We start from the raw sequence: 12,241 nt of genomic DNA on the forward strand, positions 1-12,241 counted from the left end.
CTTTCTTTAATTTTCATAGAAAACCTTTTAAAAAAATAAATTAAACTTACAAATTAAAGCCAAAAAACCTTAATTCTAAAATTTATTTTTCCTTAAACTAGTAAGTTCATCGTGGTAACACTTTTTGAAATTGCCTTATATCAGACCGGCCCAAATACTATAACACTCTTTAAACCCAACCCAAACCTAAAAAGCCTTTTACGACGGACGTTGGTTCTATCATTCCTCGTCCTCCTCCGCCGCCGCGATCGCTCCCTCGTCTCCGTCAATTAGTTTCTTCTCCAAAGGTAAAGCCTTTTCTACTTCCTTCGCACGCTTGTAGTCATATCGTTCCGTTTCTTCGACGTTGGTTGTTCTGAATTTAATCCTTGAGCGACTCGTTTCGTCGAGTTACTGTTAGCTTTAACGTAGAAAAAGAAATGCCAAAGGTGAAGACAAACAGAGTAAAGTACCCAGAAGGGTGGGAGTTGATCGAGCCTACTCTTCGTGAGCTTGATGCCAAGATGAGAGAAGGTTCGTTGTTGTCAAGTTTACCTTTTGATTTGTGCTCTCTTTTTAACTAGTTATTTTGTTTGTTTGCAGCTGAGATGGATGAACATGATGGCAAGAGAAAGTGTGAAGCCTTGTGGCCAATCTTCAAACTCTCTCATCAGAGGAGTCGCTATGTTTATGACCTTTATTACCGCAGGGAGGAGATATCTAAAGAGCTCTACGACTTCTGCTTGGACCAGGGCTATGCTGATCGTAACCTCATTGCCAAGTGGAAAAAGGTAGCTGCCTCTTTCTTGACTTTGTACTCTAGTAGGTAGTTGTTTGAGGCCACACTTGAAGCGATTTGGAGTTTTGAATTTAAGGATATGTAAATTGTTATTGAGTTAGTTTAGTGGGACTAGTATCCCCCTAGTGCACAACATTGATTTTCTCATATATATATGTTTCTCAAAAAAAAAAAAAAAAAAAAACTCTATATAAACTCTCTGTTTTTTTTTGTGTGAATTGCAGTCAGGATATGAACGTCTATGCTGCTTGCGATGCATACAGCCAAGAGACCACAACTATGGAACAACATGTGTGTGTCGTGTTCCCAAACACTTGCGTGAAGAGAAAGTTGTTGAATGCGTCCATTGCGGTTGTCAAGGATGCGCCAGTGGCGATTAATCTTTCTCTCTTTTTTTGAAAACCCCTCACTGTTGCTATGTTCTATATCTTGTCAGATGTGGATTATGTACCCTGAAGTCCCTGTCTAAATTCCTTTTGCAAAACTTCTACTTTATCAACATTCTTGTGTTGTTTGAAATCGCAAAGACGTTCCTCGGTTGGTATGTATATGAATTAAGAGAATGGTTCTCGGTTAGATTTGGGTTTAGTGTTTTGACCAAACCAATTAAAATGAGTGTACTGTTTTATATGCTGAAATTATGAAATGTCATATTTAGAAATACAGTGCAACATTATAATTTTAACATTATTTACCACACTAAAACACTATTAGCTTTATTAAAACACTATTTATTTTTTTTATCAATAAAATATACAATTAAATAAATAACAAATAAAACATATAATATTATAATATAGTTATTAGTGTTAAATTTGGTGTTGTGGTTGTAGAAAAGCTTATATTTAGTATTGAAACTACGTTAAAATAGTGTTGTTTTGATACTAAAGTAGTGTTATGGATTAGAGATTCATATATTATTATTGACCGAGACAAATCTAGATCCTTGGAAAGTGGACTGACTTCAAATTCTATTGGTCCCTACAGTTGACTTCAATTAATACTGTCCATATATTGACAATTAATATGGCTTAAGAGTCGTCGTCATAGTCACATCTTAATATCTTATCGTCTGCGTACGTATACGTATCTGTTTTTCCTGTCACCACCGTATGCATGTATACTCTATCGTATAACACATGATCTCTTATTATTGCTTATACCATCACGCAATAATATATCTACAAATATATTAGTTATGGATGATAACTTGCTACACATGATTTCTTTTCTTTCTGTATTCTTTGATATATTTTTCTTTTTTCCCCATTATTGTTTGTTTTGTTTTTCAGTTTTGAAATGAAAGGTCAAAGTATACAGCTACTGAACAACAAGTGACCAGCTAACAAAACTCATCGATTGATTTTCAGGTTTCCATACTTAATTTTTCGTTTCGTTTTTTCCAGCTATTTTACATAATTAATTAAAAATATCAAAAAACTAATTACAGAAGAATTTTCAAATGATAATAATGGCTAAGACGTAAGCCAGACTTTAGGGTCCAATGATTCTCAAGATTCCGTTTCCATTTCAGTTTCATCCTCTCTCCCTTTTCTGTACTTTCTCACTTTATTGTCTGCATTCACACCAGACTTCTCTTTATATATGAAACTGATCTCTGAATCTTTAACGAGAATCTGAATCTAAATCAAATAATTTTTTTCCAAGGAAATGGGATCGGAACATGGTGACGATGGGCTTCGTCGGCGAGGCTGTTCATGCACAAAAGATGATTTTCTCCCGGAGGAATCGTTCAAAAGCATGGGGAACTACTTTAAAGCCCTTAAAGAAACACCGAGTCGGTTCATAGACCGTGTAATGACTCGGTCTGACGACTCGGCGGAGATTCATGACATGAAGGCACGTAGTGGTAACGAGATGAAGAAAACGTTGACGTGGTGGGATCTTATGTGGTTTGGCGTCGGTGCAGTTATCGGCTCGGGAATATTCGTTCTCACCGGACAGCAAGCAAAGGGTGAGTCCGGTCCAGCCGTTGTGTTGTCCTTCGTTGTATCAGGTGTCTCCGCCATGCTCTCCGTGTTTTGTTACACCGAGTTCGCCGTTGAGATTCCTGTCGCAGGTAAGAGAATTTTTATTTTTATTTTTTATCATCTGAAAATAATCACAAAATATTCTTAAAACTATATGAAAACTTTCTTATATTTTTTTTTGTTTTGCATCTCTGAAAAAGATCTGTGGTTTTGTGAATTTCTAGAAACATATTTCTATTAAACTTAAGATTTATGTCATTTTTTTTCTAACAAAATCAGCTAATTATCATATGTTACTGTTGTTAATTAAGATTTTCATCTTTAAACCAAAAAGCATAAATAAATCCTATCCAGGAAACCTCATTTCTTGGAAAGAAATAAACATTCTAGCTGTAGTGTCATAATAAGAGAATAACTATTGGGATTGATTAAATATCATGATCGAGGAAATTACGCAGACGCACAATTTGTGACAACTTACTTCTTTGTTTAGTTATTAATTGTCTAGGTTTAAGAAGCTTTCGATTACTGCATTAAAAATAGTATATATTCAGTTACGGCGAGATGGGTTCTCCGGGGTCAACTAGTTGACTTCTGAGAGTGAGTCGTTCACACTTCACGCAATATCTGTTCGTTCACACACATCTGTTGTTAGCTAATTAATTGGCACAACGACATGTTGTTTGGCATTTACAATTAAATAACTGATTATTATTTTAAGCTTTTATAGTTACTTGTTGTTTGGCATGTATAGACTGTTTGGTGGTTGACCAAAAAAAGAGTGCTCTCTTTTGGTTAAGTCATTTGAAAAGGAAAGCCAATAACGAACTGTGTCAATTACCTAGGCAACCATATAATAAGTCAAATTTGTACAACTTTACGACTTCACGTTACGGACTTGAACCCCCCAAAATGTAGTTTTACGACCTTTTGAAAATAATATATTTGGTTTTAGTTAGAAATAGATATTTATTTTGAAAAATCGTTGAGAAATCCCACTAGCTAGATACAATAGTTTGGTTCCACAAACTACATTATAATATTATATTTTTCTTTCAACCACACATATATTCAAACACTAGATAATATTCAGTATTCGGTTTGAAAAAGCAAATACTTGAACACTATCACACTTCACAAGTAACAAGCAACATAATTGAAGTAAGCATACATTAATCAATCTAACTTTTAATAAGTATATTTTAATCGATCTAATTTTTATGTAAGCGCTTAGAAGGAAAATATCATTATTTCGCAAATAGTACTATAGACTACAGATACTCATTTTCAACAAACAAACAAAACTTTAATTTATTCTTTGCCACAATTATTTCGTGAATCGTGATCATGTAATTTCATTCCTGTCTACTTTACCTAACCATCCTTACCAATGTGTGTAGGCGGTTCTTTCGCCTACTTGAGAGTGGAGCTCGGCGACTTCATGGCTTTCATCGCCGCTGGAAATATAATCCTCGAATACGTAGTCGGTGGAGCAGCTGTGGCTCGGTCATGGACCTCTTACTTCGCCACTCTCTTAAACCACAAACCTGAAGACTTCCGCATAATAGCTCACAGTCTCAACGAAGACTATAGCCACTTAGACCCAATAGCCGTAGGCGTTTGCGCGATCATTTGCGTTTTAGCCGTTGTTGGCACAAAAGGCTCATCAGTCTTCAACTACATCGCTTCTATGATCCATATGGTCGTCATTGCGTTCGTGATCATCGCTGGTTTAACTAGAGCTGACCTCAAAAACTATTCGGACTTCGCTCCCTTTGGAGTTAGAGGAGTGTTTAAATCCGCCTCGGTTCTTTTCTTTGCGTATATTGGATTCGATGCCGTGTCAACAATGGCTGAGGAGACAAAGAACCCTGGGAGAGATATTCCCATTGGTCTTGTCGGCTCAATGGTGGTTACCACGGTTTGTTATTGTCTCATGGCGGTTACGTTGTGTCTCATGCAACCGTATAGTCAGATTGATCCTGACGCGCCGTTTTCTGTCGCGTTCTCTGCGGTTGGATGGGATTGGGCTAAGTACATTGTTGCGTTTGGTGCTCTTAAAGGTATGATAAGTTAACAACGGTTTTAACGTTCATTGTTTTATTTTTATTTGTGCTTATAATTACAGTTTTTAAAAAAGAAGCTCAAAATCTCTTACACTAAACAAATGTCTGGTTTTAGTTGGGTTTGATTCATTGTTTTGTCTGATTTTTATTCATTCTTGTTTTTTTTTTCAAAAACACATTACGTAGTAAAAATTAATATAATATAACATATAAATGGTTTATCGCTAACATATTCAAAATCTTTGCAATGTGTAGGTATGACAACCGTTTTGTTAGTTGGAGCCATAGGTCAAGCTAGGTACATGACGCACATAGCCCGTGCCCACATGATGCCGCCATGGCTAGCTCATGTCAACGCAAAGACAGGAACACCGATCAACGCGACAGTGGTCATGCTTGCCGCGACAGCTCTCATCGCATTCTTCACAAAACTTGAAATATTAGCCGATCTTTTATCGGTTTCCACACTTTTCATCTTCATGTTCGTCGCGGTGGCTCTTCTTGTGAGGAGATATTACGTCACGGGAGAAACATCTTCACGTGACCGGAACAAGTTCTTGATGTTCTTAGGTTTGATTCTTGCATCCTCGATCGCGACTGCTGTGTATTGGGCTATGGAAAAAGATGGTTGGATTGTGTATGCCGTGACGGTTCTTATTTGGTTCTTGTCTACCGTGGGGATGAAGTTTCTTGTGCCGCAAGCTAGGGCTCCGAAGCTATGGGGTGTTCCTTTGGTTCCGTGGTTGCCTTCTGCTTCGATAGCTATTAATATCTTTCTTCTTGGTTCGATCGATGAAAAATCGTTCGTTAGGTTTGGGATATGGACTGGTGTTCTTCTTGTCTACTACTTCTTGTTTGGGTTGCACGCAACTTACGATACAGCGAAGGCGACGCTAAAGGAGAAGTCGGCGTTGAAGAATGCTGAGGAAGGTAGTGTTGCTGCAGATAAGACTCTTCATGCAACTTAAGATCACTAGCTAGCTGGTTTTAATAATTGCTAAAAAGATTGTTTTAGGCTTTCGATTTTACTAGTTGTTGGTTTCTTCTGCTTGTGTTTTGAAAGTTCAAGTAATGCTTCAAAAACAAGAAAGGGTGAAAGCTTTTGTGTATTTAAACAATATAAAGAGTTCAAACATTACGCTTTTATACAGAAAATATAAGCCATTATTGACTTATGACAAATGACAATGAACCTAATGAAAATCAAGAGCTGCAAAGCTGTTTATTGTCGTAATTGAAATCGAGCTTCTTCTGCGTACAATGACTGGCAAAAATAACATGTTCCATCTTGATAGGTTCCTCGTTTTTTTTGCTTTGTTGCAGAAGAGGTATCAGTGACCGTTTTGTACAGTTGGATGTAGCCGTTAAAACAGAAGTTGGCTGCAGCTTGATGAGTCCTATTGGTGGCTTGTCATATTCAATGTTCTTGTTAATAACCCCTCTTAAATTATGGGGTGGGAGCAGAATCCACACCAAGTTTGAATCGCAACTTGCAGAATGCTTCATGAGGCAAAGACTCAGTGAATCGCAACTAGCCACTAGCCAAGCTTAATTATATACTCTTAAGACTAGACTTCCTCATCTTTCAAAAACTCAAACTTGAAAGTGCAAGATAGGTCTAATGATATAGAGAGTAAAATATACAAGTAACATGCTTTATTTATTTCCAAAAGTACTCCATCAGAAACAAAAGAAAAGTGTATTACTAACTCTCTTCAGAGTTGACTAATATATCATGTTCAAACAGAGACACTAACATAACACGTTCAAGGATCAAACTAACCTAAAAATCCCTCATGACTATTAGCCCTTATGTTTTGTGTCTACTACAATTCAACACCAAAATCTTTATGATTACAGCCTTTCTTCCGAGGTGGTGACTTGAATTGAACCAAAAGATTATTTAGAGGCTAAATAAACTATGTTTTACCTTGGAGAATTATAAATCGTCAAGAGAAAATTTCTAAAATGCTTTGAAGAAGATTTGCAAATATTTCATAAAGAAAATATAGAAATATCTTTTCTTTGTGAAGTTGGCTAAGACTAGCTACGAAATTTACTAGTATAAGTAGGAAAGACGTGCCTTGGGCTAGGCTAGCTTCGGTTCAATTCAAGTCGGTTTCAATTCCAGTTTTCAAGTAAGCTACACAGCTTCGGTTCCTGTAGAAAGAACTACTTCATGTAATACTTTACAACTGTACATGAACATTTTGAGGAATTGTTTTCTTCAGCTTTTAAAACTCAGTATTCACTGCACTTAAAAACATGGAGAATCAGTGGTCTTGTAGCTTTAAGACTTTTGCAATTGCACACTACAGAAAATGAATTTGGAGTTCTCGAAACAAAATACCTCTCAAACAATGCGTTTGAATGAATCAGAAGCAGGATTTTTGATAACGTCGTCGTTTCATCAAGTGTAATAGAAGTTAAAAGCCGAGGGTAGATTGGTCATACCAGCTACTGTCATCAAACTACACTCACTTTTTTTTAAGCCTCACGGTTCTTCTTCTCCTCCCTGAAAGCAAATATAGATCGATCCGACGGAGGACGCTCTCTCAAACCTCAGTCTCCGTTGACTACTCACACTCCCCGTCTTCTTCTTCTTCCCTCTGTACGGTATCCACTTCCGATCTGTAAAAATGCTTCCTTCTCTTCAATTGTTTCTTCGATCTGTTCCTGTCGTAAGTAAGATTCGTGATTGTTTGGATTCTGATTTTTTTGTTGATTGCAGTAATGATGGCCCGAGGTCTAGCACGGTTCCTAGTTTCTCTACTCCTCGTAGCAATTTGCAATGCTGCTTCCGTTTCTCAGCCCATTTCAGACTCTCACCGATCCGCCGCTCTCGATGTCTTCGTACCACTCGATGGATCCTACAAAAGGTTGGTTTTTTACCACATTTGTGCTGATCACTCGTTAAAGCTCACGACTTTGTGTTGTGTAGTGTATGGGTTTTGTTCGGACTCGTTTGAATCTGTGGTTTTGTTATGATCAGCTTGGAGGAGGCGTATGAAGCATTGAGGAGTTTGGAGATTCTTGGAATTGATAAGAAGTCTGATCTGAGCTCGGGGACTTGTGAGAATGTGGTTAAAGTATTAGGGTCGCCGTCTTCTGCTCTGAAGGATGTGTTCTATGCTTTGAGCGTTAATGGGATTCTTAAATGCAAATCTGGAGATGATGTTCCTAAGGTAAACATTTGTCTTTTACTTGTTAGGCGGCTAGCGTGTGACTTTAATCTGTTCTTTCTTTCGTTTTTCACTTTTGAAGGACGTTGTCTCTAAACTTCAAGCTGGCGCTAAAGATGCCAAGTTATTGCTTGACTTCTACTACTCTATCAGAGGATTGGTGCTTGTTAAGGTAAATACTGTTAAGAGAGTTTTCTTAGTTAAAGTATCTTCTTGGCAGAAGACACCTGTGATCGGGATCATTTTACCCTTTTCAGTTCTATAGCGTTGTCTTCCTGCTTTTCCATTTTGTTGGCTTCAGGTTTGACCTCGCCTTTTCCATATATGCAGGAGCAATTTTCTGGAACTGATCTAACTCTGGGAGATGCTGAAGCTATTTTCCGTTCCGTAAAGGTTTGAACTTGTGTATAGTTCACCTCCTATTTGTTGTTGTTGAATTTTCAGATCTTAAATTGTAGTACACTGTTTCCTGAACGATTAACGTAAGACTCTAGTATAAGCGTATATAGCTTTGACATGTTACCAATACTCAATTACTATATTACATAGTTATTTTCCGAGTGTTTTTCTTGGCTTATTTAGTGAATTTGTATCAGGCTCTCAGCCAGAGTGATGGAAGATGGCGCTACAGCTCCAACAATGCGGAATCAAGCACCTTTGCTGCTGGTAAGTATTTCTTATTGGCTAAACCCATCATACTTCCCGATCCTAAACGTTAAAGTTGTACCTTTTAGATTCCCTTTTGAATTATTCTTCTAAACGTTAGTTTGTTTTTCTCTTCAGGCTTAGCGTTCGAAACTCTTGCTGGAGTGATTTCATTAGCACCTTCAGAGATTGACCAGTCATTGGTAAGTGAGATCTTTGGTGCGCTAGATTACTGATTCTCTGAGAATATATTTTGGGTCAGAGTGAAACATCACTGCGGTATTTTGGGTTTAGTGTTGATTTACTTTTGATTCTGGAATCTCTTAGTAACTAAATAAACGGTTGTGTTTTGATGATTATGTATGTCTACCTTACTTTTTTTTAATCTTGTAATGCCTTTCTGCCATCATATCTGGTATTTTGGTTGATATTTACTTGGTCACGTGATCATATGATCATTCTTGTTTTCCATTTTGTAGATCCAGACAGTGAAGACGGGTATCCTGAAGCTTTTTGACAGTCTCCGAAAATATGGTATGCAGTAAGCTGCTCGCTATATTTTGTTTACGCATAGGAAATTTTCTTCAGTCACTTCATAGTATTTTGTTAATTTCTTTTGGCCTATTAGACGATGGGACATTTTACTTCGATGGAAGTGAAGGCCCGATCTCAACAACTGCATCAGTAATTAGGGGGCTCACGTCATTTGCAGCTTCAGAGTCCACAGGATTAAACGTATATAGTAACCATCTTTCTTTGTATCCTGTATTCTGCTAGATATGTTGATAACTCACCTTCGATTTTTCATTCTCTCGTGCAGCTTCCAGGTGATAAGATAGTTGGGTTGGCCAAGTTCTTCCTTGGTGTTGGAATTCCTGGTGATGCCAAAGATTTCTTCAACCAAATAGATGCACTAGCTTCTCTGGAAGACAACAGGTAATGCTACTTTCATGCAATTTATTTGTTACGGCTTGTGGTCCATCATCTTAGAATTTTGAACAAAATGATTGCGGCAGTAATGATATCTGTAGAGAAGAGTAGAAGTTAGCTCGAACACTTGTGAACTTTCAAGCAGATGCTCATTTGTCATGCTCTCGCTCTAACTTTGTTATTTTATGGGATCAATAATATGTGCTACGGTTGTTGTCTGTGATTTCAGGTTCTCTGTTCCACTCATCTTGTCTCTTCCATCAACTGTAATTTCATTGACAAAGAAAGAGCCTCTGAAGGTATCCCATATAAACTTTCATCACGATGGCATTGGCATAGTTTGAGATATCCCATCTCTTGTATTCGATAATGACTCAGTCGATCCATTACGTGTTTTGGATATTATATTAATATTTTATTCTCTTTATTCTGGAACTAGGTTAAAGTTAGCACTGTACTCGGTTCTAAGGCACCAGCTCTTGGTGTGAAGCTCGCACAAGCTCTAAATTCAAAGGGTTCTTCTGTAATTAACAACCAGGTAAATAATGTAGCTTCTCGGACTATTTGAGATCGCATTAGTGAGTGTTCCCTTTTTCTCTGCATTAAGCTGGTTTACATTACATGTTTCCATTACATTTTTGGGACACAGGAGCTGAAGTTTGATGCGGACAGTGCAACGTACTTCTTGGACTCCTTTCCCAAGAACTTTGATGTTGGAAAGTATACATTTGTATTTGAGGTATTGCTCTTTTTTGTATATATTACACACAGCACATTCTTCATATAAAATGTATGTTGAGAACATGATAAGCTTCGTTTTTCTGTAGATTTTGCTAGATGAGTCGGCAAATGAAAAAGCTTACATAACCGAAGCTCAAACAAAAGTGCCTATTGCCGCCACAGGAGCTATTAGCATCGAGAACGCAGAAATTGCTGTACTTGACAGTGACGTTGGGAGCGTTGAATCTCAGAAAAAGTATGCATCCTTGTACCATTTGTTGCTTACAAAATATGTTTTTTTTTGCAACTTTCCTCTTGTGTTATATCATTTTGTTTCTTGGTTCCCTTTTTGGAACTTTTGCAGGCTAGATTTAACTAAAGATGGAGGAGTATCATTATCAGCGAACCATCTTCAAAAGCTACGCCTGTCATTCCAGTTAACTACTCCACTTGGCCTTGTGTTTAAGCCACACCAGGTTTGTTCATTTCCGATTCTGCTTTATTAATTGTTTTGCTCTGTTCACTTTCTTGACTTGCTTGCTTCCATGCAGGCATTTCTCAAACTGAAACATGAGTCACAAGTCGAGCATATCTTTCTCGTGAAAACTTCTGGAAAGAAGGCCGAATTAGTTCTAGTTAAGTTTCTTAAACTACGTCTTGAATGGCTTTTGTTGAAAAGTATTCTCTGACCTGTCTTCATCTTGCTACGGGTGAAAGAAATGACGTTCTAAACGCAATATTAATGGTTAATGTTATTTTCTCCCTTTCAGGATTTTCTTGGATTGGTTGAGAAGCTCTACTACCTCTCTGGTAAATATGAGATCCAGCTAACTATTGGAGATGCTTCTATGGTAAGTAAATTGTTCTTTCAGGTCTAATGCAGTTAGTTGATTTACGTTTTCAGAAATTTGAACAATGTTATTTTCCTTTAATTTATCCAGGAGAACTCTCTATTGAGTAATATTGGCCACATCGAACTAGACCTACCAGAACGTCCAGAGAAGGCGCCTCTTCCTCCTCTACAGCCTACTGACCCTTACTCAAGATATGGGCCAAAGGCTGAGATATCACACATCTTCCGTATTCCTGAAAAGCTTCCCGCGAAGCAGCTTTCATTAATTTTCTTGGGTCTTATAGTTCTCCCATTCATCGCTTTCCTGATCGGGGTCAGTCTTCTTTCGCTTGTAAATAGATTCAGGAACGTATATCCCAAAAAAACATCATTACATTTGTTTCACAACTCTCATACAAACTTTTATATCTGTTTCAGCTTACAAGGTTGGGAGTGAACATAAAGAGCTTCCCATCATCGGTTGGAGCCGCAACATCCGCTTTACTTTTCCACGGTGGAATTGGAGCTGTTCTGCTTCTTTACGTGCTATTCTGGTTGAAGGCAAGTTCTCAAAACTGGTTCTTGTATTAACATTAAAAAGACCATTGCATCAAAACCTAATGATCATCTCTTTGAATCCTGCAGTTGGATCTGTTCACGACTCTAAAGGCACTTTCTTTGTTGGGAGTGTTTCTGCTGTTCGTTGGACACAGAACACTCTCTAACCTCGCAGCAGCATCGAACAAGTTGAAATCTGCTTGAAGAATATGTATTCGCTATAATGGATTCAGTCTGTTCCATGGATCAGTTTTTTTTTTTTTTTGCAGTTTTGTAGCATTTACTTATATAGATTAAGGTGATAAGACAATTCCAAAGGATTTCAGAGTTTACCAACTCTCAGTTTAGTCTTGCAAGTTATCTACAAGAAGAGTTGCTTTCCTTACCTTGAACCATATTTGAGATGCAACTCAAACTCCAATTAAACACAAGTTTGATGAAAATAAAAGGTAACATTTAGGGAAATTGCATCTTATAACCAACAAAAAATAAGAAAATAACCAAACATCCATTCATTCTCTTCTTTTCTCTTCCTATCT

The 12,241-nt window shown here is 37.5% G+C and overlaps 3 protein-coding genes across 5 annotated transcripts; all 3 read left to right on the forward strand.

Moving 5' to 3' along the window:
• The first annotated feature begins 108 nt into the window (after positions 1–108).
• Positions 109–1,354, forward strand: LOC106440427 (protein BUD31 homolog 1). The gene is made up of 4 exons (XM_013882084.3): positions 109–287; positions 412–513; positions 583–770; positions 1,003–1,354. The coding sequence occupies exons 2-4, from the start codon at positions 420–422 to the stop codon at positions 1,156–1,158; spliced, it is 438 nt and encodes a 145-aa protein (XP_013737538.2). The 5' UTR covers positions 109–287; positions 412–419; the 3' UTR covers positions 1,159–1,354.
• A 945-nt stretch (positions 1,355–2,299) lies between these two features.
• LOC106440426 (cationic amino acid transporter 1) lies at positions 2,300–5,979 on the forward strand. Its single transcript, XM_013882083.3, has 3 exons — positions 2,300–2,858; positions 4,170–4,832; positions 5,091–5,979. Exons 1-3 carry the CDS (start codon positions 2,450–2,452, stop codon positions 5,801–5,803), a joined length of 1,785 nt encoding a protein of 594 aa, XP_013737537.2. The 5' UTR covers positions 2,300–2,449; the 3' UTR covers positions 5,804–5,979.
• A 1,325-nt stretch (positions 5,980–7,304) lies between these two features.
• Positions 7,305–12,087, forward strand: LOC106440429 (dolichyl-diphosphooligosaccharide--protein glycosyltransferase subunit 2-like). 3 transcript variants are annotated; one of them, XM_013882087.3, is made up of 20 exons: positions 7,305–7,451; positions 7,567–7,714; positions 7,828–8,020; positions 8,100–8,189; positions 8,348–8,410; positions 8,614–8,683; positions 8,801–8,865; positions 9,142–9,196; positions 9,291–9,397; positions 9,483–9,598; positions 9,822–9,891; positions 10,032–10,130; positions 10,242–10,331; positions 10,420–10,568; positions 10,677–10,788; positions 10,864–10,947; positions 11,083–11,163; positions 11,254–11,478; positions 11,583–11,705; positions 11,790–12,087. In XM_013882087.3, the coding sequence occupies exons 2-20, from the start codon at positions 7,569–7,571 to the stop codon at positions 11,904–11,906; spliced, it is 2,055 nt and encodes a 684-aa protein (XP_013737541.2). In that variant the 5' UTR covers positions 7,305–7,451; positions 7,567–7,568; the 3' UTR covers positions 11,907–12,087. The 3 variants fall into 3 exon arrangements, with proteins under 3 accessions (XP_013737541.2, XP_013737542.2, XP_013737540.2); XM_013882088.3 differs by having other exon boundaries at positions 7,342–7,468; XM_013882086.3 differs by having other exon boundaries at positions 7,342–7,446.
• The last annotated feature ends 154 nt before the right edge of the window (positions 12,088–12,241 follow it).

The sequence above is a fragment of the Brassica napus genome, chromosome A3 (assembly GCF_020379485.1).
Source record: "Brassica napus cultivar Da-Ae chromosome A3, Da-Ae, whole genome shotgun sequence".
Lineage (NCBI taxonomy): Eukaryota > Viridiplantae > Streptophyta > Magnoliopsida > Brassicales > Brassicaceae > Brassica > Brassica napus.

Bases quoted from the DNA above. Each gene is read 5' to 3' on its own strand.
- LOC106440427 (XM_013882084.3), top strand. From the start codon at position 420: ATGCCAAAGGTGAAGACAAACAGAGTAAAGTACCCAGAAGGGTGGGAG. The intron at 514-582 runs GTTCGTTGTTGT...GTTTGTTTGCAG, and splicing joins TGATGCCAAGATGAGAGAAG to CTGAGATGGATGAACATGAT. The intron at 771-1,002 runs GTAGCTGCCTCT...TGTGAATTGCAG, and splicing joins TCATTGCCAAGTGGAAAAAG to TCAGGATATGAACGTCTATG.
- LOC106440426 (XM_013882083.3), top strand. From the start codon at position 2,450: ATGGGATCGGAACATGGTGACGATGGGCTTCGTCGGCGAGGCTGTTCA. The intron at 2,859-4,169 runs GTAAGAGAATTT...CAATGTGTGTAG, and splicing joins CGTTGAGATTCCTGTCGCAG to GCGGTTCTTTCGCCTACTTG. The intron at 4,833-5,090 runs GTATGATAAGTT...TGCAATGTGTAG, and splicing joins TGCGTTTGGTGCTCTTAAAG to GTATGACAACCGTTTTGTTA.
- LOC106440429 (XM_013882087.3), top strand. From the start codon at position 7,569: ATGATGGCCCGAGGTCTAGCACGGTTCCTAGTTTCTCTACTCCTCGTA. The intron at 7,715-7,827 runs GTTGGTTTTTTA...TGTTATGATCAG, and splicing joins CTCGATGGATCCTACAAAAG to CTTGGAGGAGGCGTATGAAG. The intron at 11,706-11,789 runs GCAAGTTCTCAA...TGAATCCTGCAG, and splicing joins ACGTGCTATTCTGGTTGAAG to TTGGATCTGTTCACGACTCT.